The sequence below is a fragment of the Pungitius pungitius genome, chromosome 4 (genome assembly GCF_949316345.1).
Source record: "Pungitius pungitius chromosome 4, fPunPun2.1, whole genome shotgun sequence".
In the NCBI taxonomy this organism is placed as follows: Eukaryota; Metazoa; Chordata; class Actinopteri; order Perciformes; family Gasterosteidae; genus Pungitius; species Pungitius pungitius.
This window is the reverse complement of record NC_084903.1, coordinates 18,622,236-18,644,426: the sequence shown is the minus strand read 5'-3', so window position 1 is coordinate 18,644,426 and position 22,191 is coordinate 18,622,236. Positions and strand designations below refer to the sequence as shown.

The 22,191-nt window shown below is 46.8% G+C and overlaps 1 protein-coding gene across 4 annotated transcripts in view; it reads left to right on the top strand.

The window, feature by feature from the left end:
* Positions 1-22,191, top strand: part of zgc:158464 (uncharacterized protein LOC791139 homolog) — a 72,670-nt gene that overhangs the window by 44,624 nt on the left and 5,855 nt on the right. The window contains exons 3-5 of one of the 4 annotated variants that reach the window (XM_037483038.2): positions 7,001-7,219; positions 8,199-8,297; positions 16,039-16,185. In XM_037483038.2, the coding sequence (XP_037338935.2) occupies positions 7,001-7,219; positions 8,199-8,297; positions 16,039-16,185 (465 nt within the window). The remainder of the gene's footprint in view (positions 1-7,000; positions 7,220-8,198; positions 8,298-16,038; positions 16,186-22,191) is intronic. The other 3 variants (XM_037483055.2, XM_037483046.2, XM_037483064.2) reach the window with 3 other exon arrangements.

The window sequence follows — 22,191 nt, the reverse complement described above, 5'->3', positions numbered from 1 at the left end:
TAGGAGCGTCTAGAGTTTAGACTTGCTGGTATATTACACATAGTAAAACTGAGGTCATTGACAGTTCAGGCTGTGTAATGTTGCCACAAGAAAAAGATTTGCTGCTCTGTTTGAAAGGCGGCTTGTGAGTAAAATATGTCTGTGTTTCACCACGCATCCGTCTCCGCTAATGAGAGACAGCGTAGAGCAGGGCACAGTGACTGTCGGCTCCACTCAGCGTGGAGGTGATAGAACTTCACTTCCAACCGATTTCTCTGCTGCTGCGGCTTCCGCCTGCATTGTCGTGCTGCAGGGAGAGATTATCGGATTATCGCACAATACGGTGGCAAAGAATGAGATTCTTCCTGCTCGCTGCAAGGCCCGAGGTTTAAGAGCACGCCTGTGTGTGATGGCTTTGTTTGAATGGGAGCATTGCAGATGGATTTTCAAGATCGTCGGATATGAAAGCAACAGGATGATGATGTTGTGCGGGTTTGGAAAGATCGCCAATTTGGTTCTCAGCAGGAGCTAATGGGCTTGTTGGGATTCTTGATATTAACAAAGATGCTCAAAAGCCTCTAGTTGGTCTCCATGAGTTCATACAAACATGACCTCTCCCTGACCTTTAGTGGAATACCAAAGCTCCCCCAGCGTCACCTACCTCTCCCGCAACTCTACTCTCCTTCCCACAGAGACGGGGAGATGAGCAGTCGCGACGCCCCCTGAGGTAACGTGAGCCAGTTTGAGGGTTGAAGCAGGAAAGCGGTGGGGGTGCAAGTGGGTCTTTGTCGAAGGGCTGTCGCCCTCAATGGGCCGTTGCCCTCCCCCCTACGCGGCGGGGAACCGCTCAACCGAGCCATGTCATCTGACTTCCCTGTCGCCACCTCCTCCTCCGCGACCACACAGGCAGCCGAGGCCTAAACGGCGACGAGAGGCCCTCGCCGGGCCCGCCTCGTTGTGCCTCCTCTCCGCTTCCCACAGACCAATCCCTTCCCCATGCTGCCTTCTCCTTCCACAACAGCCTGAACTCTGGGTGCACTCGCCTCTAATCCTCCGGCAGTCTTATCTCAGCCGAGGAACAATAGCCACAGAGCGAGCGCAGCCTCACAAACGCGCAGCCCGCAGAAAAATAGCTCCGCTCCCACGAGGCTCCGGGACCCTCTGCATCAGGCGGCGTCGGGCCAAGCACGCTTAGAGATCCCCGACCGCTGGAATCTCTGTCACAGCGCTACAATAACGGCGTAACGGATGACTAATCGCCTGTATGCCCGCTTCGCCTCGCGCGGCGTTTTTTTGTGTGATTCGCGCACGCAGACGGGCACCGCTGCCCCCATTCATCACCTATCAATGCGCTCTCACCTCGAGCCCGGCGTGGGATCGACGCCGCCCTCCATGCGGCGGAACGGCGTTTTGCCTGGATGAGGCGTCGCCAGCGTTACGCCGAGTGAGGCGGCATCCAACCGCAGGGAGCGCCTGGAGGGTGTTACATCGTCCCCTCTTATACAGCAAATCCAGTTCATTACTCATCAGTGATGAGTTTGGTGATTAGCGATCCTTTCAATGACAACAGGAAACTCGATTCCGTCTCAAGCACGTCTGTCTTTGGGACTTGACCTCGCGCTGCTTACGGCAGGTGGGGTTCGACTTCTTCTTTTAGCCGCGCTAATGGCACGGCTCTAGGGATGGGCGATGTCGTCCTGTCTGTGAGGGTCGTCCCCTGTGAAATAGCTCGATTGGCATCGCACTACGAATGAACATTCGTGGTTCCCAGACAAGTTATCAGCAGGTTAATATTTCCATTATTTAATGAAATATCTCGACTGTCTGGTGGATTCAAGGTGCCCCCTTGCACAAATTGTCAACCTATCTATCATCTAGTGCCATCATGATTCTTATACATTGTACATTAAGATTAGAAGATATAATGCTCATTCTGAGCATGTTAGCCTGCTGATGTTAGCATTCAACTTTAAACTCTATTGTACTTACGTACAGACCTAGGGCCGTCTGATGTGCACTTTCCACTTAACGATGCCGAAGACACAAGCGACTGCTGTTACACCGAGAACCAAGAAAGCGGCATTGAAGTGTTGTCACATGACATTGATTTGGAAAGCTTTCTCCAGTGTATCGTAGGTTATTACAAACAGAGTCAGTAGGTTGCCAGTATTGCGCCTCATACGTCACCACACAGTTAACGTCACCAGCAGTGAGCTTTCAAGTGACGGGTGTTCATTAGCTGTTAGATACGGAGCACCCTTCGGTTGTGCATATTTATTATTCTTGCCACTCTTTCCTTGTGTCTGTGTCTCCCCGTCACTCTTCCCAACTTCCTCTCGCAGTCTCTTTGTTTATTTCTCCCTCTGTGACAAACTTGCATCACATGCCTGTCTCTAAATGTTCTATTTTCCCCCCCTCCACTCGCTGTCTGTGTCTTGTCATACTTTCCCACAGTCTCAGCGCGCCTCTCGCGTCTCTCTCGCCTCTGTTGGTTTGTCAGGCTGACTTCCGCCACCGCCCGCCTCCCTCTTGTTTTTAGGCTTTGTTTGTGGCGTCTCTTTAGACCTACTCTCTTGCTCCGGGAAGAGCACGAATCCCTGTACATGTCAGCGCGTTGTGGAAGACACTCGTCACATTCCATCGCCTCGGGCCATCCGAGGGGAAACGGCAAATCGACACACCCCCACACAGGCCTTACGCTGCTCGGATATATCGCGTGTGAATGGGTGCACCGACGTTAACTAGATATGAATGGACGCACTTGTTTGCTGGAACGTTTTAGAGAGATCTCCTCACATCCATTTGCAGAGGGGACCCAGCTCGTTCTGTCGGCCTAACGGAGCCTTTCCCTTTGTTTCATTTGAATGTCAAAAAGTGTGTCTTGCAGCTGAAACAGCAGGCATCTACAAGAAAGCACAAACCAAAAATAGTGCTGGCAAAACCCAAAATACTCTCCTCTCCGGGCCAAGCATGAATAGACTGTCTGAGCTTTGGCTTCCAGGCTCCCCAAAAGTATACGTGTGACAGGCAGCCAGAGGCCTCGGAGTGTACCCACCGCGAGCTTGGCACAGCGAGAGCCGGGAGGAAGACGGGGACGGTGAGAACAAAGGCACGGCGGCTTTTGTTCGGTCTGCAGGAGGCTGATGGAGACACCACACCACCCCACACACACACACACACACACACACACCGACTAACCTGTCATGTTTGCAGAGAGACGGGCATGACAGCAAGAAATCAAAGCTTTGCAAATAATCTCGAAATTTCAAATGAAGTAAGGAAAGACGAAATTGTGTACGCCGTGAAAAAGAGACGTATGACAGAAACGTTGATGTTAATTAATCCCTTTTGTCTTTGCGCCTTTTGTTCTCTCTAAAACACTACGAGACATGGAAATAAATGAAAATGGGGCTGAGATGTGCGCACAAAGCTGTCAGGGGTTGTTTTGTCTTTGCTTATCGTTACCATTCTCCCAGAGGTCTTTCAGGGTTGAAGCCTCGCCTTGGCTCCACCCACCAATGAGCGGAATGACAGTCGACAGCAGGCCGCCACGGGTCGGGGAGCAAAACACCTTCCTTTGTCAGGCCGGCTCTCCCACTGACGCACAATACCTGCGGGTGGCCCTCCTTATCAATGCAATCTCTGACTGCCCAATCAGGCAGAATGAAATGTAACCCGCACAAAAGTCGCTCTGCGGCGGCTTTGTCTCGCAGACATCGCTGAGTCGACTAAAAGACCCTCCCTGCTTTGGCATTCAGGAGCCGCTTGGCGCCAAAGCACGAGTTTAGTAATTAATGTGCTGGGATCGGAAAGCATCTGCTAAGTCTTTTGCCCGTTGACACTGTAGACTTAGTTGCCCATTTCCCTCACGCGTGTTTCTCACACTGTCAAGATGGATGCTCTCTGCAGAGAACCTGTATTATGAAGATACAACAGCTTCACGGGTTCATGCTTTCTTTAACAGTCACTTGAGCTCAGGGAGCAGACGGAGCAAATCCTCGAAGCCCGGTTATCCTGGCTGTTGTTTCTCAGTCGAATTTCATTCTTCACCAGTGCTCGAGAGATCCCCCTCAAATCAAATCCAGAGTGTCACTGTGCAAATTCTCTCCGGCTCAGTCGGAGTGGATGGGTGCCAGTCGACCCAGCGAGGGCAGATAAATGCCTTCTCCCTTTACATATTCAAATCTTTAGCCTGGCAATAAAAGCACAGTTAGGCAATTGCTTGTTAATTCCCCTGCAAATGCACTCACTTTTACTGGTGGGCTATAATGGACGAGGAGACGTGAGCGGTCCGGCCGGTGAGGGCGGTTTGCCCGGTTGGTCGCTGTTAATGTTTTGTTTTTTATTTTTTATTTAATCCAGAGCTCTCTGCCTGCCCATCCACTGCCATGATAATATGTGTAACAGAAGGAACACGTTCCTCTCTTTCGGATGAGATGATTCTCTCTAGTTCATGAACCAGAGATGAAAATGATAATAAAGACAGGATTTTCCACTTGTTTCATTGCTTAACTCTTCTTCTCGCTGTTTTCTATTCATTATTTTTTTTTGCTGGCAAGCGGAAACTTGCATTCAACTTACTGCTGCTTTATAGTTTTTATGAGACTTTTTATCTGTCTTTCCTCATTAGGGACAAAATGGGTTGCAGCTCGATTGCAGCTGTTTGGTTCAGTTTGCTCTGCTCCCGTCCCCCCACACGCCCAAACACATCCTTTTTAGTGGCATCAAACAGATGGTTATGGTCAGTGCTGCTGCAGGGGGTTTGAATAAAGTAAGCAAGGGGCAACAAGCATAAGAGAGGAAGTTGAGCATCTGGACAGGAACTCGGTAATCCGGGCAGGGGGAGGTATGAGGTACGAGGGTGTGGTGGTGACTGACCCCTGACCCTTAACAGAGGTCAATGACAAAAAAGATAGACTGCAGCTGTGTTGAAACATGCAACCCCTACTCTGCCGTGCAATTTGCCGAGACTTATGTGTCCCCGCCCAGCTTACCAAGCGTGCCTTAACAGGAGCCGGCAGCAAAAAAAAAAAGAAAACAGTGGAGTGGAGGATGTAAAGAAAACAAGGAAAGGAGGTTGGAAGGAAGAAAGAAAGAACCATCTGCACGCTCCAGGCCTCGTTCCCGGGAGCTAACGGGGAGTCTCAATCCACTGCAGCAGTTTATCGAAGGCAACACGCCTCCAATTAAAGGGTTCTTCCCACAAGATTTACTCCCCACCAGAAATACCCTCCTCCCATCCCGCTCCCATTTGGCCTCCTCCTGGTAGGCGGCCTCGCTTTTGCTTCTTCCACCCCCATCTACAGCTATTTGTCCCGCTGCAGGGGAGGTGGGGCCTAAACAAGTCAGGATCTCGTTGTACCAAGTCTTTTAACTGCCACATCAAAGTGGGTGAGTTTGCTTAATGCAGGATTACGCCGAGATACGGTACCAGGCAGCCTCACCTCACTCCACCCCCACCATCAGCAGCGGGGGGGCTCCATTAGGCTCAACGCATTGCTCATTTTTCCGCAAGAGCTCCCTTGGGCTAAGAGGCAATTATGCAGTGGTGTGGCATAATATTTCATTCTCTTCACATTGCATTACTCTACGGTGGTGCAGGCCACTAACAGCTTCATGTGGCCCGGGAGGAAGGGTGCAGACTGCTCACAACTTCATTTGAGCAGAGGGAGGATGCTGAGGGGAGGCGTAGGAAAAAGGAGACGAGGAGAGTCCTCAAGGGCACGATGCTTCATTTGGAGTCAGGTCTGCTTCACCTACTTACATGGTTTGGCTGGCCTCCTAGTTTTGGTCAGACGAGGTGAAGCAGATCTAAAAGATGAACGTAAAAACAAAAACATGCACTGGATTCGGGATTCTTTACTTAAAATGTATAAACAATAAATCATATTCAGGGAACAGTTTGACATTTTGGGGATTTTCTGAAATGTTTGTTGCTGCTGTGCTTTATTTTTCTTAGTAATGCGACTTTCACAGCCTGAAATGTAGATAAACCTGACTGCTGTATGAGATTAAATATCTCAAACAGCTGTTCAGTGTGGTGTTAGTTTTTTTTTTTGGGGGGGGGGGGCGGGCGTAGAGGGAAAAACGTGAGAAAGGAGATTTGTGCCATGTGTTCTGACAGAGCAGATATGTGCAGCCCGGGGCGACGCTGTCCAGGACCCTCGTGTGAGTTTACCGTACTCTGGGAGGTTACACTGTGTGCAGGTGCTCGGCCCACCTGTCCTCCCCTTCTTTCAACGCTCTCTCCTGCCTACCACCTCAGTTATAAGTTAAGCAACCGCAAACTGTCCATCCCCCCCACCCCCCACCCCCCCCAACGCCCTTCACCACATGTGAGAAGCCCCGTCCACGCCACTCGCCACATTCCGCCAACATGCAGATTGTCTTTCATCCTGATCATCGTCGTCGGCGGGGGGGGATTCTCCATCAGGATATGAAATGACAATGAGAGATGCCCAGCATACTTTTATGTCACAGATAGGCCTGTGAACTCGCCAGTAGCCATCTCCTCTAAGTGCCTTGTTAACTGTTGTTGGTGTGCAGCGAGGCTGTATAGTTTGACTGCACTGCTTCCAGGTAGAAAAACAACATCACAGTTTTTATACCATCATGTGCCTTTTCGCCCATTATCCGTTTCTGATTGGAAATTGGTCATTTCCGGGCATAATACATTTTACAGAGCAAAAGAGATGAGCCCTTTAGTCTGATAGGCGATGTTAACAGTGTCCTGTAACCCGCAAATTGTGATTGTGTGGGAATCCAGCCGTGCAACAACAAGGCTGGTCGCTGAAACTGTGAGCACGAGGCTATTTCGCCTCTCAGTCAGAATACGAGTCTTCACATTCATCACATGTACAGCAGAATGTGCGAGTCGGGCTGTACAAAATGCATTGCTTCAGCGCTCGGGTAACAACTGTCATAAATCCTCATTTCCGCCCCACGGAGCCGTTTTCATCCATAAAACTTCATCCCAGCAGCGACCCGGCATTAACGAGCGGTCCCTCCGCCTTGTTTGCAGAAATACGATCCGGAGGGCGAGGAACCAAGGACGGGCCGGCGAGGCAGCTGCCCCTGTACGACACGCCGTACGAGCCGGCCGAGAACGGCGGGGACTCCGACCCCGAGAACCCGCGCTGCCCCCGAGAAAGCCGGCTGCCCCAGGACGACGAGCGACCCCCCGAGGAGTACGACCAGCCCTGGGAGTGGAAGAAAGAGAGGATTTCCAAAGCATTTGCAGGTTAGACAAAAAAAATATATAATGATGTGTCGCAAGAAGTAGCAAAAAAATCAGTAAGATACTAAAATACACAACCTCCACGCTTTGCTCTTTGTGGTAGAATCAAAATCAAAAGTTTTTCTTGAGCGAGACAGAAGGCATATTTTCTGTATCCTGATCCCAAAACATCTTCAAGTGGCAAACTCTAAGAATTGCCCGCTGATACAAATATTGCAATATTTTCATATTTGCAGTTACATGCTGGTTGATTTCTCGGGCAATAGGAGATTTTTCTTTTTCATTGCGTATACAAACAGCCCCTAAAAACTCCCCATCAACAGGCAGAAGAATATAATTATAACACACATTGTTTTGACTAGAAATAGGACCGACATCTTAGGGTTTGCCACTTTAACATTCTGTTATTCCTGATGTCAAAAGCTCAAGCAAATCCAGTTTAGAGACGACTTCTTTGAAAATGTCCAGCTTTTAACGGTTTCTCTTCTGCTTTACTAACCTCAGTGTCTGTTTTTATCCGTCTCTAACCACTTTTCATAACTTTGGCTTCTGTCAGGTTGTGATGCTCCTGCTGACTCTAGTAAACTCTTCCTTTTTGTCTTTCCTCTGTTGATGCACCCGCTAAGTTCACCCGCAGGTGTCCCAGTCTAATATGTGCTGCCTTGATTCAAGCGCAATCTTTTTAAGCTACAATTATGACACCTGTGCTGCTCAGGGGGGCATGATGGGTTGTGCTGTTGCATGTAGGTGCAGGTAGGCTCTGTGATTTGGGAGCTTCAGCATGGCTAACACGGCCATAACATCAAACAGGGCTGTTCCCGGAAAGAATATGGCTTTGGAATATGAAAAATGCACCCAAAATTGAAAAGAAAATGCAGAGCCCGTTATCTGATATATAATAATAGAAAATCAGCAACCCATGACTCTATTTTTCATCGTCCCTTTTCTCTTTATATTTTTTTCTTTTTTTATCCTTGAACAGCTCTGCTTTGTTATGACTGCATTAGCTACGAGGGTTCTGTAAGTGGCACTGGATCAGGTCCCCACGGAGGAAAGGACTGCACTTCTAAATCCCTCACAGGTACCATTGGAGACGGGGCTGGGGATTGTCTCTTGTCTGTCTTTATATTCATCTTAGACTTCTATGCCTTAACCACACAGGTTGACCCGAATCTTGCAATTTGAACTGACTTATTGCTTAAATTCTCAGCACACAGGTCGAGAATATTCCATCATAATGAATGTTACGAGCATTTTTTGCGGTTTATTGGGTGTAAGACTTTTGCCCTGCAGGAATGAGCCCGAGTGCCCACTTAAATCTACTAGTATGTTAAGAAAATGTCATCTACTTCAAATCACCTTGATTAGAACGACATTATCAAGAAGCCACTAATGTGACTGTCAAATGCTGGAAGTGGACTAAAAAAAGGTACAGCTAACAACAGTCTTGTGTGTCAAGATGCAGTAACACTTCTGGGTGCTCAGTAGTGAGTGTGAGCAGGGGGGTGGAAGTGTGAGAATATGTGGTCTCTGCAAACCAGAATAATACTTATGGCACATTTTTATGACTAACATTGCAATTGTTATATTAGAAGGAATCTACATAAGTGTTGAATAACATGTGGAATTATTATGAGATGATTTCTCCTCGGATTTGTACCATTCACAGATATTATCTGTAGATTATGACGCGTACGCATCTCTGCAGCATTACAGTACTTAATATAAAAATGCTATTATGACAACCATATCGCCTTAAAAATTGCAATCGTGCAATTTTTACAGCATTTTGATGAATTATGCAGCTTTGATTAACACAATTATGAAAACACTGAACAAAAACACAAATCTTTCCTCCGTTGACTCCTCCGGATGACTAATACATCGATGAACGCTTAGTTTTTCAATTAAACCTCAATAAATAAGCTAAAATAAATATGCATGGCCCGAAGTCTCAGTGTGGAATACCGTCTGGAAAATGAGTTGCTGCATTTGTGATTAATTTCTTCACATTTGAAAGAGTAATTGAGCTTCATCACATTGTAAATCTCACAGAACAATTTCATTTTTTTCCCCCTTATTCATAATTTTATCATATTATAGTTTATTCCCCATACTTTTTTTGTCATTTCCATGTATTCCTATTTTGTATTCATTGTCTTGTCTAATCTTTGGTTTGGGTGGACTGCATTGCATTTATATCATTTAAATGAATCCAAATAGATCCGAAGTAGAGTGGATCCCGGAGAGATTAATCCCCTGCTGGTGTTTTTCTGTTGTTGAGAAGTTAAAGATGCGCTTTGGACGACACCCGGAGGCAAGATCATAGGATGTTTTCATTTTACCATGAATCCAAAATCCACACGTTACTTTCAGATTAAAATAACACACCCAGCACCCAGAAAGAAATGTTCTTAAACATTTAGTTTGAGTCAATACTTTGGATTCATTTTCATATTATTTTTAGTCTCTTCAAATTTGTGTTTCAGCGTGTATAAAACTCTCTTGTGTGACGTTACTGGGCATCAAGCTCATCCATCTCATTTGTTGAGGAAGAAAAAGGCTTGTGGGAGTACTTAGTGCATACCTGCAGGTGATGAGCGTACCACTCTGCACCGACATGCTGTACCTCATTAAAGCCACTACAGGGAACTTTTTTTGTTTTATTTTGGCGGTCCCTGTTCACAGAAGTGGTAGCTTTCCGTCCTCTTTGGTTGCTTCTCATTCCACTGCTGCGGCCTCCCACAGTCGCTCCGCTCACTCCTGGCTCCCTCGTGCCTCGAGCTCTTCTGCTGCCGGAGATTTAACTTGCATCGTTTCACATGATTTCACACGGAATCCGGCCCGACGGCATCGACGGGCGGAATTATGTAGAGATGAAGGACAATCTTTCTTACCTATGTCGGCCGTATAGATGCGGCAGAATGAAAACCAATACTGTCTCAGCAGTAAAGACGCAGCAGGCTGTATGTGTGCATGTACGTCATTGTCCTAGGTCGACTCTTTCATCCTCACTCCTTTTTTTCAATTCTCTTTTCCTCACTCACTTTCTGTTTCTGGTTTACTTCTGTGTATTGTAGGCACTGAGGTCTTCACAGGAGTCACGCTGTTCTGCCTCTGCCAGTAATTAGATGAATAATGAACGCTGCTCTCTTAATCACTTTCTTCCCCTCTCTCTCTCATTATTTTTCAGTCCGGCAGCACTCAGAAGTTTGTGTATAAAGCGCTATTTACTAACACATCCCTCTTTCAACTCCCCCTTCTGCAGTGTCCCTCTTTTGATGATGATTAATTTAATTTCCATTCAATGTCAAAGTGTTTTGACGGGCAATTTGGGGAGATACTTCTTTATTAGGTTGTCTTTCAAAGACAAAAGCTGCAGTCCAAAAAGTCCTTTGATTTAGTGCTTGTCTTTATTCTGAGTTATGTTTTATTCAGGCAGAAATAATTCCCCACTATTTGGGAGACAAAAAGAAGAAGAAGAAGAAGAAGAAGAAAGATGAGAAAGACGACTTTGGGACAAGCCCCTCGCTGCAGGATTCCGTTCGGATCGGCCTCGGATCCAAAGATCAAGGGGCTTAGAAAAAGTTTCCCACCTTTCAGGACTTGAGCCCGTGTGCCTGCTCTGATCTTTGCAACCAGCTCGCTGCAAATGTCAAGAAATGATACACTGCTTCGGTATTTAAATCCACTTGTGAGCCAGTGCTCTAGGACTGAGCTGAGAAGGCTTCCTAGTTGTTGGGGCCCACATGAGGATAGGTCGTTTCTAGTTATAGTTACTGTATTGTATGTGGGGGGGGGGGGAAAAGCTTTATAAATTTGCTTAGGTGCTTGAGGGCTACATACGGGTCAAGAAAGTCAAAGCGGTCTATAAAAAATATAAATTTGATTATATATGGTATCATAAATTATCAAGGAAAAGACAAAGAACACCTATTTGTACATGTCCATTTGATTTTGCAGAGCTACTTTTTTGATCTTCTGCACATGTTTCGTGCAGAGGATGGTAACACAATAAGATGTTGTTTTATGACACTTGGTGGCCTTTTGTTTCAGTCCAATCCCCCCCAAAAATGGGTAAATGAGACAAGCTCCAAACAGGCGATGTCGCTGTGTTCCCAGAGGTCAGAGGCAAGTCCGGTTGTATGTTAAAATGTTTTGTTGTGCTATTTCAGGCCCTGAATCGAGACCTTCTGTGGGCACACAGCATTTTTAGAGGTCTGCCTAACTACAGCTCCATGCATAGTGACCAATTGCCATCAGTTACGTTGCTTCAGTTGCTGAAACACTAAAGCAACGTAATGGTCGCAGTTTGGATTCTGTAAGCATTTTCCTCCGCTCATCAAAAACCACCGTTCTTTTTTTCCGGCGGCCTCGCGGGAAATGAAAGCATCTGCATAGAAAAAATGAACAGATAATTAAAAAAAAGATGCACAGCCTTTCTAAACCGTGGAGTGTGTGTAAAAAATATTTAGAAGGGGGAGATTAAATAAGTACCAAATGCTGCCTACGCCCTCCCACCGCGGGTTTAACGTGGTGCGCTGTCTGCCTAAAAGACTATTTGTCTTCATTAATGATGGGGGTGGGGGGGGGGGGGGGAGGGGAGCAGACTAAAGGCTCCTGCTGCAGCCCCTTCCTCCTCCGATGCCCGCCTGCTCGCTCGCTCCTGTCAGGTACGCTATAGAATGTAAACCCCTCTGCCTTGTCAGGGGGTCGAGGGGCTGTGTACTCGCGGTTTGGTTAATCACTCATCTCGCTGACCCCCCTCTACCCCCCCCCCCCCCCCCCCCCCATCCATGCATACATACAAACCCACACGTGGACACATGCAGACTGAACCCTCACTCGCCACAGCCTCTTTCCCGCACGCGGCGCGCTCACACCCTCACACACACGTAGACACAGACGTGCCGCCATGGGAAACCTGAGCCTCGTCACAGAGGGGGGGGGGGGGGGGGAAGAGAGAGAATCGTGAGCCATTGTCACTTAATCTCCTTGCCCTCTGTTACCTGCTGCTAACTCCCTCCACTTGGCCCCCGGCCAGCGGGGTACAACGCATTTAACACGGAAGATAAGAGACGGCGCTGCGGCGCGCTCCCTCGGGTCTCGGGGAGCTTTATGGATTTTTAATGAATCTTCGCCGGCTTAACGACCCGGACACCTGAGGCTCAAGTCTAATGTCCCTAAAATAAATAATTGATTCAGTTACAGTCCTGCGCGGGGGTCGTTTGCGCTCGGGTGGAGGCCGGCTGTTTTGTGGGTGCCATGGCTCCCTTTCTCTGTGCTTGGCGGGTCTCGTCTCCCCTCCCCCCCGCCCATCCTGCGCTGTCCGTCACTCCTCAGCTCTGTCTCGTCCCGCCGGCCTCTGCAGCAACACCCTGCTGATAACCTTCCTGACAGCGCTCTTTCATGGGCCTCAAATGTGTCTTGCCCTCTTTTTTCACTGAGCGCTGCCACAGGTCTTATCTTCAGTCGCACACATTGGCCACACACAACAGCGCTGTAAACCTGCCGGAGCTCCTGCTGGCCCGGGCATCTCCGACGCATCGCTTCCTTCTCTCTCCAGATTGAAGACCATGCGAAAAGGGCCTTTGCTGCTCTCATTTTGAATGCCAAAGCATATCTGCGCTTTGAAAGCGAGCCGGATCGTATAACGTGACGGATACAGTGAGGGGAGATTCATGGAATGGCATTTCAGTTCCTCCGAAGCATTACACGGCTTTTATCTATAATGATTTTGGGTGTCGAAGGAACAAACACCAGCGAAGGAGAGGCTTGTTTTGTTTCCAAGCTCTCATGCTTATGATGTAAGTATGTACGTATAAACAACTGCAATCTCCCAGCTTGTTTTGAATATGCATGCAATTAGCCGACCAAATTAAGCAGAACTAAATGAATTGCCTTTGGTGGAAACAAGCAGAGCTTCTAAATTTATGGTGCCGCACTGTTTACAGCGATGAAGCGCCATTGGCTAACGGAAAGCCTGAGTAATACAAATACCTGGCCTTAAAGACAGAGCTGCTCCTGGAAGCAACAAAGGGAAGGTAGAGACATTAAAAAGGAACCATTTCCCACTGTTCAAGTATTCTCTGGTTCTTTTGATTATTTCTGATCAACATGCACGTTTTGAAAGCGTTACTGAGCCTCAGATTGGGGGTTCAACCTGACGGCGTCCGGTCTGATTGACATCCCGCCAACACCGCACGTCTCCAAAGCAAGCGGGACATCGGTGTTTGGAAACGCTCCCATTGAAAGTCATGGCGTGGCCACTTTTGTGTGCTTAACTTGTATGTCCTCTGTCGATCGAGAATTCGAAATAGCCTCTGTACATAAGTCAACACAAGGCCTCGTGTACTACTATGGATTATGCAGATCAGATGTGGCATATTGATCCAAACGCAGTCACATGAGACGACAAATGCGTAGTTATCCTCGACCGTTTTGACATATTCCCTCATAAATAGTCCTCGTTTGTCGTGAAAAAGACAACACAGACACGTGTACCATCATATGCAGCAACCCATAGCGAATTGTGCCCAATTATGAAAAAAGGGTTATCTCTCTAATATTAACTTCACCCTTATATCTCTCTGAAACCCTTAACCAGTACCATCGACATGGCTGACACACAGCTGTAAGCGTGTTCTGATGTTTAAATCAGGCCACTTGAGTCCAAAATTTGAATTAGTCTGTGAAGAATGCTGCAAGGTGTGAGGACGCAGGAGGTGTGAGGACGCACCCATCCATAGGACAACGGATGCTATATAGAGTCAAAGATGATTCAAGGCTTTGGGGCCAGCGGTTAGAGGACGAAGGAGATTCCCTTCAACCAGAGTTTAAAAACAAAGAAAGAACGCTCGGCTATATATAATAAGCCGGCCTTCATTTTCACAGTGCTAAATTGTATGATTCAGCTGCGCAAAACCGAGCACGTCTGAGCCACGCTCGCCAAAATGCTCTCCCGGCGTGGCTGCGGAGTGGCGGCAGCCTTCTGCTCCCCAAACAATTACACACTAATCTTTAATGTGAAATGCGTATTAGGCTTTTAATCTCGTAGGAAGAGAGTCTCCTGCTTCGCCCCAAAGTAGTGGAAGTTGTATTATCTCTCGGTTTCTGACCTTGAGTGTCCATTCCCCACTCTCCTGTCTCTCACTGGTCCACCAACCCGACTCAACGGGCTCCTCCGCTCAGCCACTTCTTTTTCTCCATGAGCGGGGGAGGGGGGGCTGGCTATTTAATTGCTTGTCGGATTGAATGTTCTCCACTTTCTCCGATACATCAGGCCTGCAGATATTCTTTCTCATTAGCATGTCCTGGACCACAGGGGGACGGAAGACGGAGGAGTTCATAACAGGCTCTTCATCCCACTGAAAACCAGCTTGCAATTGTAGTCAGGCTATGCATACAGGTGCATTATTTGCCTCTCTATTATTAACGTGTCATACTGTGGGTAATTATATGAGCAATATGTGCTTCTATGTCCAAAGTTTTAAAAAAATAAGACCGGAGTTGTGGAGACAACAACAATAACGTATTGATCTTGAACTCTTCTTGGATGCCTCAAGAATTTTTTTCATTAATATTGTGTGTTCTTTTGTCCCTGTGGGTTTATGCTTCTCAATAGGAGTCTCTTTTTGGGCAAAACCTGCAGTGTGTGTTTTTCTGCACCTTAAGCAATGCTTGTTTTGCATTTTATGATTTGTCTTCAAAGGCATTTTATGACATGAATCGGAACCAGATGACATGATACGTCCATCTGCTGTGGTAACATCTCCAGCACCATGGACAGGGAAATTAAAATGTTCATAGCAGCGGCGTCAGTAGCCTCATTCGAAGATCTATGTTGGATAATTCTATTAGAAAAAGATCATCGATTCATACAAAACACTCTTAACCTCCGGCGGAAGTCTGTGTTTTTTTCCAAAAGCTACAATTGCTGGACTGTTTCTTTATTAGCCTTTGTTTTTTACGCAGTTAGTTTTTGGTGTAAAGACTTTTCAGCTATTTGACAAGCGGCCCGTGCTCGGTGACTGATATGCTTTTAAAAGGGGGCTTCATTTAGCCTTATAACACCCAGGCTGAACATAAGGTATACATTATTTAAGGGACAAAGCCCAGGGAGCGTCCAATGCCGGGGCGGATGCTCCGAGATGCTTTCCAGCGAATGTTGTTTATCTTAATGCAAAACCTACATCTTTTTTTCAAACTCTGCACAAGGAGTGTGTGAGTGTATGCGAACATTGTCAGAGTTTGGTTGAAGAGGGACACACATGCAGAACCGATGTTTAAAGTACAGTAAATGCCACTGAATTATTTGGCGTAGCTACAGGAAGGAGGTATCAGAGAATCACTTCACATCAGGTACGGTTGGGGTTTAATAGCGTTTTATAGAAGTTTTATGGAACCAATCTCTACTTCTAAATCCTTTATTGCAAGTATCTTCTGACCATTAGTCCGTAATTCCATTAGAAATCAATGGTATTTTGATAACCCAGAACAACGCTCAATATGGCACCCGCTATCAGAGCCCAACCCTATTCACTGGCAAACTAACTTGACTTCTTTTTCAGTCCTGTTGTATTCCTTTCAGATTCTGTGATTATGAGATCACAGTATAAACGGGTTCTCTACCACAATAATGCCATTCTCTGACTTTTTTTCTGACACTTTTCACTATCCTTCTTTTTTCCTCCTTTCCCCTCCCTGTTCCGTGTCATTACTTACCTTTCCTCACTGCCCTTTGTCGTCGTCCATTGATGCCTCTCTTCGCGGTCTTCTCCTTCCCTCCGTCTCTCCTTCGTTGACCCGGTCAACTCTTGCAGTAGAGATTAAAGTGATCAAGGACCTACCCTGGCCCCCTCCTGTGGGGCAGCTCAACACCAGCCCTCCCCTGGTGGAGGAGCTGGAGTCTCCCTCCCAGACAGCTCAGCCCTCGCCAGGACAGACAAGCTGTGACCTGCACCACCATGGTGGGTGTTGTCCGGCGTCTTTCCCATCAATCAGCCCCATATCCATCCGTTCGTCCATTGATCCATCACCCATCCGTCTAATTCCATTAATGTGGTCATGTGACTATTTGTTTATTTGTCTGTTTATCTTTCTATCTTTCATTCAGGAACAGTTTGACTGGTAAAGAGTATGCATGCCTTTATTACATTACTCTACATGTCATTAAGCTGACGCTTTTTTACAAAGCGACTTACAATAAGTGCATTTCAACCATAGTGATACAAACTCAGAAGAAAGAGAAACAAGAAAGTGCAATTTCATCAAATGTATAACTTAAGTACAATTCGTGTTTTTAATCAAGGTGTAGTCTGAAGAGGTGTGTCTTGAGTTTACAGCGAACAATGTAATCCGTAGCATTTAAGTCTTATTCATGTCATATCTCCACCGTTACACCCATTTTTCTCAAAGTCCTGCATTTTTTAGGGGGGGAATTTATAAAACATAACTAACCAACCACCTTAGTGGCTACCAAAGACATTCAAAGAATAGCACTAATATTCTTACTGCTTGAAATTGTTGATTATATAGCTGAAAACAGGCTGAAAGGATCATCCTTACAAAATATACCAACTGTTCAGCAGGGCTGCAATTATATGAACATGTCCGCTTATGCATAACTGTCTGTCTTTTAGAAGCACTGTGTGATATGACGTTAGGTAGCAGCTCAGTAATTGCTGCACTTTTCCATCCGGATTACATGTGGCAGAAAATCACTAATTCCTGTGCAGGTTCTTGGGTTGAAGGCTCATTAGTTTTAATTGTGCTGAACTGCCTTCTGCCTGCGTGATTGCCATTCGCCGTGACCCCCATTTCCTCTTGTCAACATACTCATAACTGTCCCAGATGTCCCTCTGGCCCGCTGTTCTCCACCACTCACTGGAGTCAATTTCCCTTCTTCGCCAGAGTCTCTTCACCTAAGGTTTAGCCATCCACACCATCTTATCAATCACAATGGACAAGTCCGATAAAGCCATTAGTTGATTTGTCAAGCCCTTCCGCAGACTCAGGCTCTCGACTGCACTAGGGGGGAAAAGAGGGACGTGCAGCAGAACTAATGCCACGAATGGGATTTCCCCTGGCAAAGTGTGCAAGACTTAGAATGAGACCATTGTAAGAGGACACCGCTGTGTGCCATAGGCGAGGACAGGGCAAGGAGTTGATTTATATCCATAAATCCATGGGAAAGGTTCTGGTTCCCTCTGCGATGTCAGCGGGTTTAGGATTGGCGTCCAGCTGTAAAGTGATCCCCTCTCTGTCTGAGCCAGTATGGCCCCACTCTACATCTTTGGGGTCAAAGGCCGCCGTGGCAGACAGAGGGGGTGGTGTGTGTGGGGGGGGGGGGGGGGGTGATGGCCTCTGCGACCCCTGTGTTACAATGCACTCCCCTGACCTCGGCATACAGGCAGACCCGCAGTCACACACAAAGACATTAGTCATCCGTGACACACTGTGAGTGTTTACATGCTCAACCAGGGTAAAGAGCTGAGAGTCTGTACGTGCCTGTAAAGGCTATTGTGGCTAACAAATAATATCCAGTCCAGTCCAGGGAAATGTGACTGATATGATTCGTCCAACACCATTATTCAAATTTGAATGCGGCTCCACGGGACAAGTATTATTACATCTACATATAAATGGAAGGCACTTTTCTCTGAGTATAATGAAGCAATGTTCCTTTTTTACATTAATTAATTAATTAATTAGCCCACATGTACAGCATGAAGAAGGTGCTTAATTAAAATATATATTGTAGTTCACTTAAAACGGCTAAACTAGCTAACACTATGGAGGCACATTCCTTTGTCTTGGACCTAATGGAAGTGGCATTTTTGGGATTAATTTAAAGGATATTTCCGATGTCGGAGTAATTGCAGATTAACTTCTCTATTTAGCATGGAGTAGCTGTAAAAATATATTATTACTAGTTTCCAACAAATAAGTATTTGAGGTTGTGATGCACTTGATTGTTATCAAAATATAAAAGATTTTTGTTCTTCCAAGTCTTAAGTGCATTTTAATGATCTGTTAATCATTCTGCATATCCTGGCTGGAAAAGTAAATTTTCCCATCACAGCAGCACTTTACCTCTCAGACGGCCCGTCCTTTTTGACAGCAGGACCATTAGTAAATGAGAATTAATTAGCCGTCTTAATTAGACATTTGTTTAGGAGCGTGTGCAGAGGGAAGGGGAACGCTCGAGCTACTTTATCATTTGAACACTGTGCCCTTAACACTCTTGAAAGGTTTACTATTCCACTTCCACGTGTTTCCTTATTTGAGGAAGGCCTAACTTTTGCCTTGCATTGTGCTTCGTTACATTGCAGCTGTTATCGCGGTTATGGTTTTGTCGGGGTGTAATCATGTCTTTTTGACCTCTGTGTTTATCTGCGTCCTCTCCCCTCCCCCCCCCCTCTGTGTTTTATAGAGCCCTCTAAAGGAAGCCTTCTGTTTGAAGGGGGGGGGGCAGGTCTTTAAGCCATCAGTCACCATCTGACTGACAGTTCAATCTGATACACGGATTCCATTTGCGGTTCTCCACAAGCAACAATACTGATAACACACACAGATGCCCCAGCGCATTTACCTACGCGTCTTTTTGCGTGCGCGTGTTTGCGTGCGCGTGTGCCCACCTTCTCGTCTGGTTTTTGTTCTCCTCCCGGGGGCCGATCCTCTCGTCAATCTCCTGTCCGCCACGTCTTCCAATGCCTGCTCCGCAGAATGAAAGGGGAATGGGTTTGGCTGACTCCCATTGATAGTCCGCCTCGAAAGGGAATCCGACCACAGCTCTGAAGCGCCGGTGTTTTGTGAGATGTCTGGCAATACAAAGAAGACATGGGTGCACCCGCCGCCGAGCAAATGAAACGGAAGCTGTTGTCTGGTTCGGGAGGCTCTCCATTCGGGGCGATGCTCCTCTGGTAACGATGCACTCCGCCTGAGGGAAAGATTCGGCCCTGACAGGGAAGGTTGATGGGGTGAGCTCCTCTGACAATAGCCACTCAGCCGGAAAAAAAAAAAAAAAGTTTAATCAAGGTCATAAAAAGCCCTGATTGTGCTGAACCTGGGATGGAGCAGGAATTAGTGGAGCTGCTGGGAGGATTTTAAAAGTGAAGAGCTGAGGGCAGGCGGATGGTGGAGTGGAACTGTAGACACTGAAAGATAACAACCTTCATCCTTATTTCACACCAACTTGCTCCGAACGTTCAGATCCTTAAGAAAAGTATATCATGTCCAAGTGTCCAATTTCCCCCAATTTGTATGTAGACATATAACCTATGTAGGTCATGTTTAACAAAATCTAGCTGCAGGATCAGACATGTCTAGAAACCGGTAGTGGTGCATTAGGGCCATCAGAAACCAAGTCAGATAACAGATCAAAGCCGTAACTGCTTATTCTCTCCTTTTTTTCCAAATATGATGAGCAGACATTCCTCCACGGCCATTATCTTTTTCTTTTCCGGGAACAAACCAAAACACAGGGACCGAAAGGAAAAAAAAAGGTTTGGAGTGTGCGAGATGGAAAGATCAAAAGAAGAAGGGCCGGACGTAAGCAAACAGGAAGATAGAAATAGAAAGCAAAGCAGGGAGTGAGGAAGCCATCGGCTGCGTCTTCATGTTGTGATCTGTCAGCGCTGACGGGGACGAGCGGAGCAAACGTGCATCTCCCTTGTCCCCGCGGTCAGTTTCCATGGAAACGCTGTTTCTCACCCGTAAACCGCACACCGTGTGTTCATCCTACCTGCACTGTACTCCCGGCACTCGGGAGTACAGTGCAGGTTCAAATGGACTTTTTTGAAAAAGTAGAGATCTAATGACTTGTGAGCACCACAGAGACATCATTTGACTGCCTGTGGTCCAAGTCCTCAGACCCCGAGGAAGACGGGCTACAGCTCAGTCTTCCACGGGGTCCGAGGTCCCATGCATTCATGCGATGGTAACATTTTTAAGACTCTGCATGAGCCGTATTTTGAGCAAAAGTGCAGAGGCTGAGATAAGAACGGTAGACGGAGACATTTGCAATCATCACTTCTGTGAGTTTATTTTTAGGAAGATGCATCAGTGAGCTGAGGGCCAGCGATTTAAAACCAATGTTGAATAGGAGATGAAGGGGAGCACCTGGTGGTCGGAGCTGGAACTGCAGCACTCCGTCTCAATAGTCTTGTCTGCTGTTGGCTCATATTCCTTGTGGCACTTGTGGAAGCAGTAATCAGAACATTTACTGAAGGAGAAGTCCTTCAGCAACAATTTGAAGCTTCCCAATTTACTGCATCTATTCTTGGATCCAAAACGTAAAAGTAAAAGGACAATGTTATCAGCAACTAGAAAATACTAAATGTAAAACTAGTGTCAAGGATGGTGAGATGCCGTCCATATGCTGCAATCCATAAACATGTATTTATTGCTCTAATGTTTTTGTGTGATATCTGAATCTGAAAATGACTGGGTAGCGGTTATGTTTTGTGGAGTAAAAAAGAACAGCATTTCTGAAATGGAAATATAATGAAGTGCAGGTGTAAAGCACTTAGAGACTTAAGTAACACCTCTGATCACAAAATCTCTGGATGCAGCATGAGTACAGGTGTATTGTCTGAACAGAACGTTGGTCATTTTATTGGCCAAGTTTAAATTGTATTCATTTCTCCCAAGATACGGCGCAACCAGAGAGCTCCATGTACTCCAAACAATAATTTACAGGATGAACATTAAATTAAAAAAAGAACTTATTGTTACATCTACAGTATTTAGAGATGTTTACATTTTCTACTCTCGGGTGCCCACTCGCTCTTTGACATTTGCTGACATGGCGTTGTCTGCCAGCAGCCTAAACCGATTGACGGTTACTGTCGGCCCCCTTTGCTCGGTCTGCTACAGGAACACTTGAGAAACTCACAAGCCGTTAAGTGTAATGGAGTCCTCTGACTGGAATGCGGAGTCTAGACGAGCCCATCTCCCGCCGACATGTTGTGGCGATCCCAGTGCCTGGCTGTCTGTACAGTACCTGCCATGTTCAGTCCAGGTAATTAAACACTAGACAAGAGCGGCCATTAGCGGGAGCCGCGCAGACACAGGCAATGGCTGCGGGCTTCGTGCTACGTTAACTCCTTCCATCAAAGGCTCGGCGTCGTTTTCATCTCGAACCTTTTAGCTGCCAACAGCCCTACAGCCGAAGCTGGTTGTGGAGTTGTTGTCGCTGTTATTGCTTGAGAAGCGTGTCAGTGGCTCTAAATGGGTTTTTCCAAAGCCGAGGGGGCTGCGGCATCCATCACAGTGATGGATGGAGGAGGAAAATTAGAGGCACAGAAACACATGTACGCAGACGCGCACAGATGACCAGCTCCAACCACCACGTGCCCCCCCCCCCCCTGACAAAAGTGAGGATTCACAGGATTAACGTCGGCCTTGGGGAGGTCCTCTTCCCTTTAGTTCTCACGGTAGCTTTTCTAAATACAAGTTTTGTCGTTCCGGGTTGGCAGCAGAGTTGCCCCCCCCCCCCCCCCCCTCCCCGGTGACCTCCAGCAGTCACGTCGTGAGCACAGGTCACCTCCAGCCATCAAACACTGGCCTGTGAAGTCGCCAAGGGCAGCTTATCGTGCCTTCGGTTGACCGTGAGAGTTTTGAAAAGCCAGTTTAATGTTTAACCCGCGCGTGGGATTTTTGCTCTTGTTTGCACGGCTGTGCACATTTTGTTTGTGAGCAGTTGGAGAGCGCATGTGTGTACACACGCATACTGTAGCATATGCACGTTGGTGTATTTATGGATGCATGTGTTTGTTTGAGTGGTTTGGAGGAAGTTTGCCTGTGTGTGTGTGTGTGTGTGTATTTTGTCTCAATGGGATGTGTGCACAGGGTGGCAAGGTTGATTTATGCCTCCACCAATGTGTGTGCATGCCCTTCAGCTGGAAGAGTGACACAAAGGAACATTCTGTGTGTGTGTGTGTGTGTGTGTATTTTTATGTGTAACAGCACAA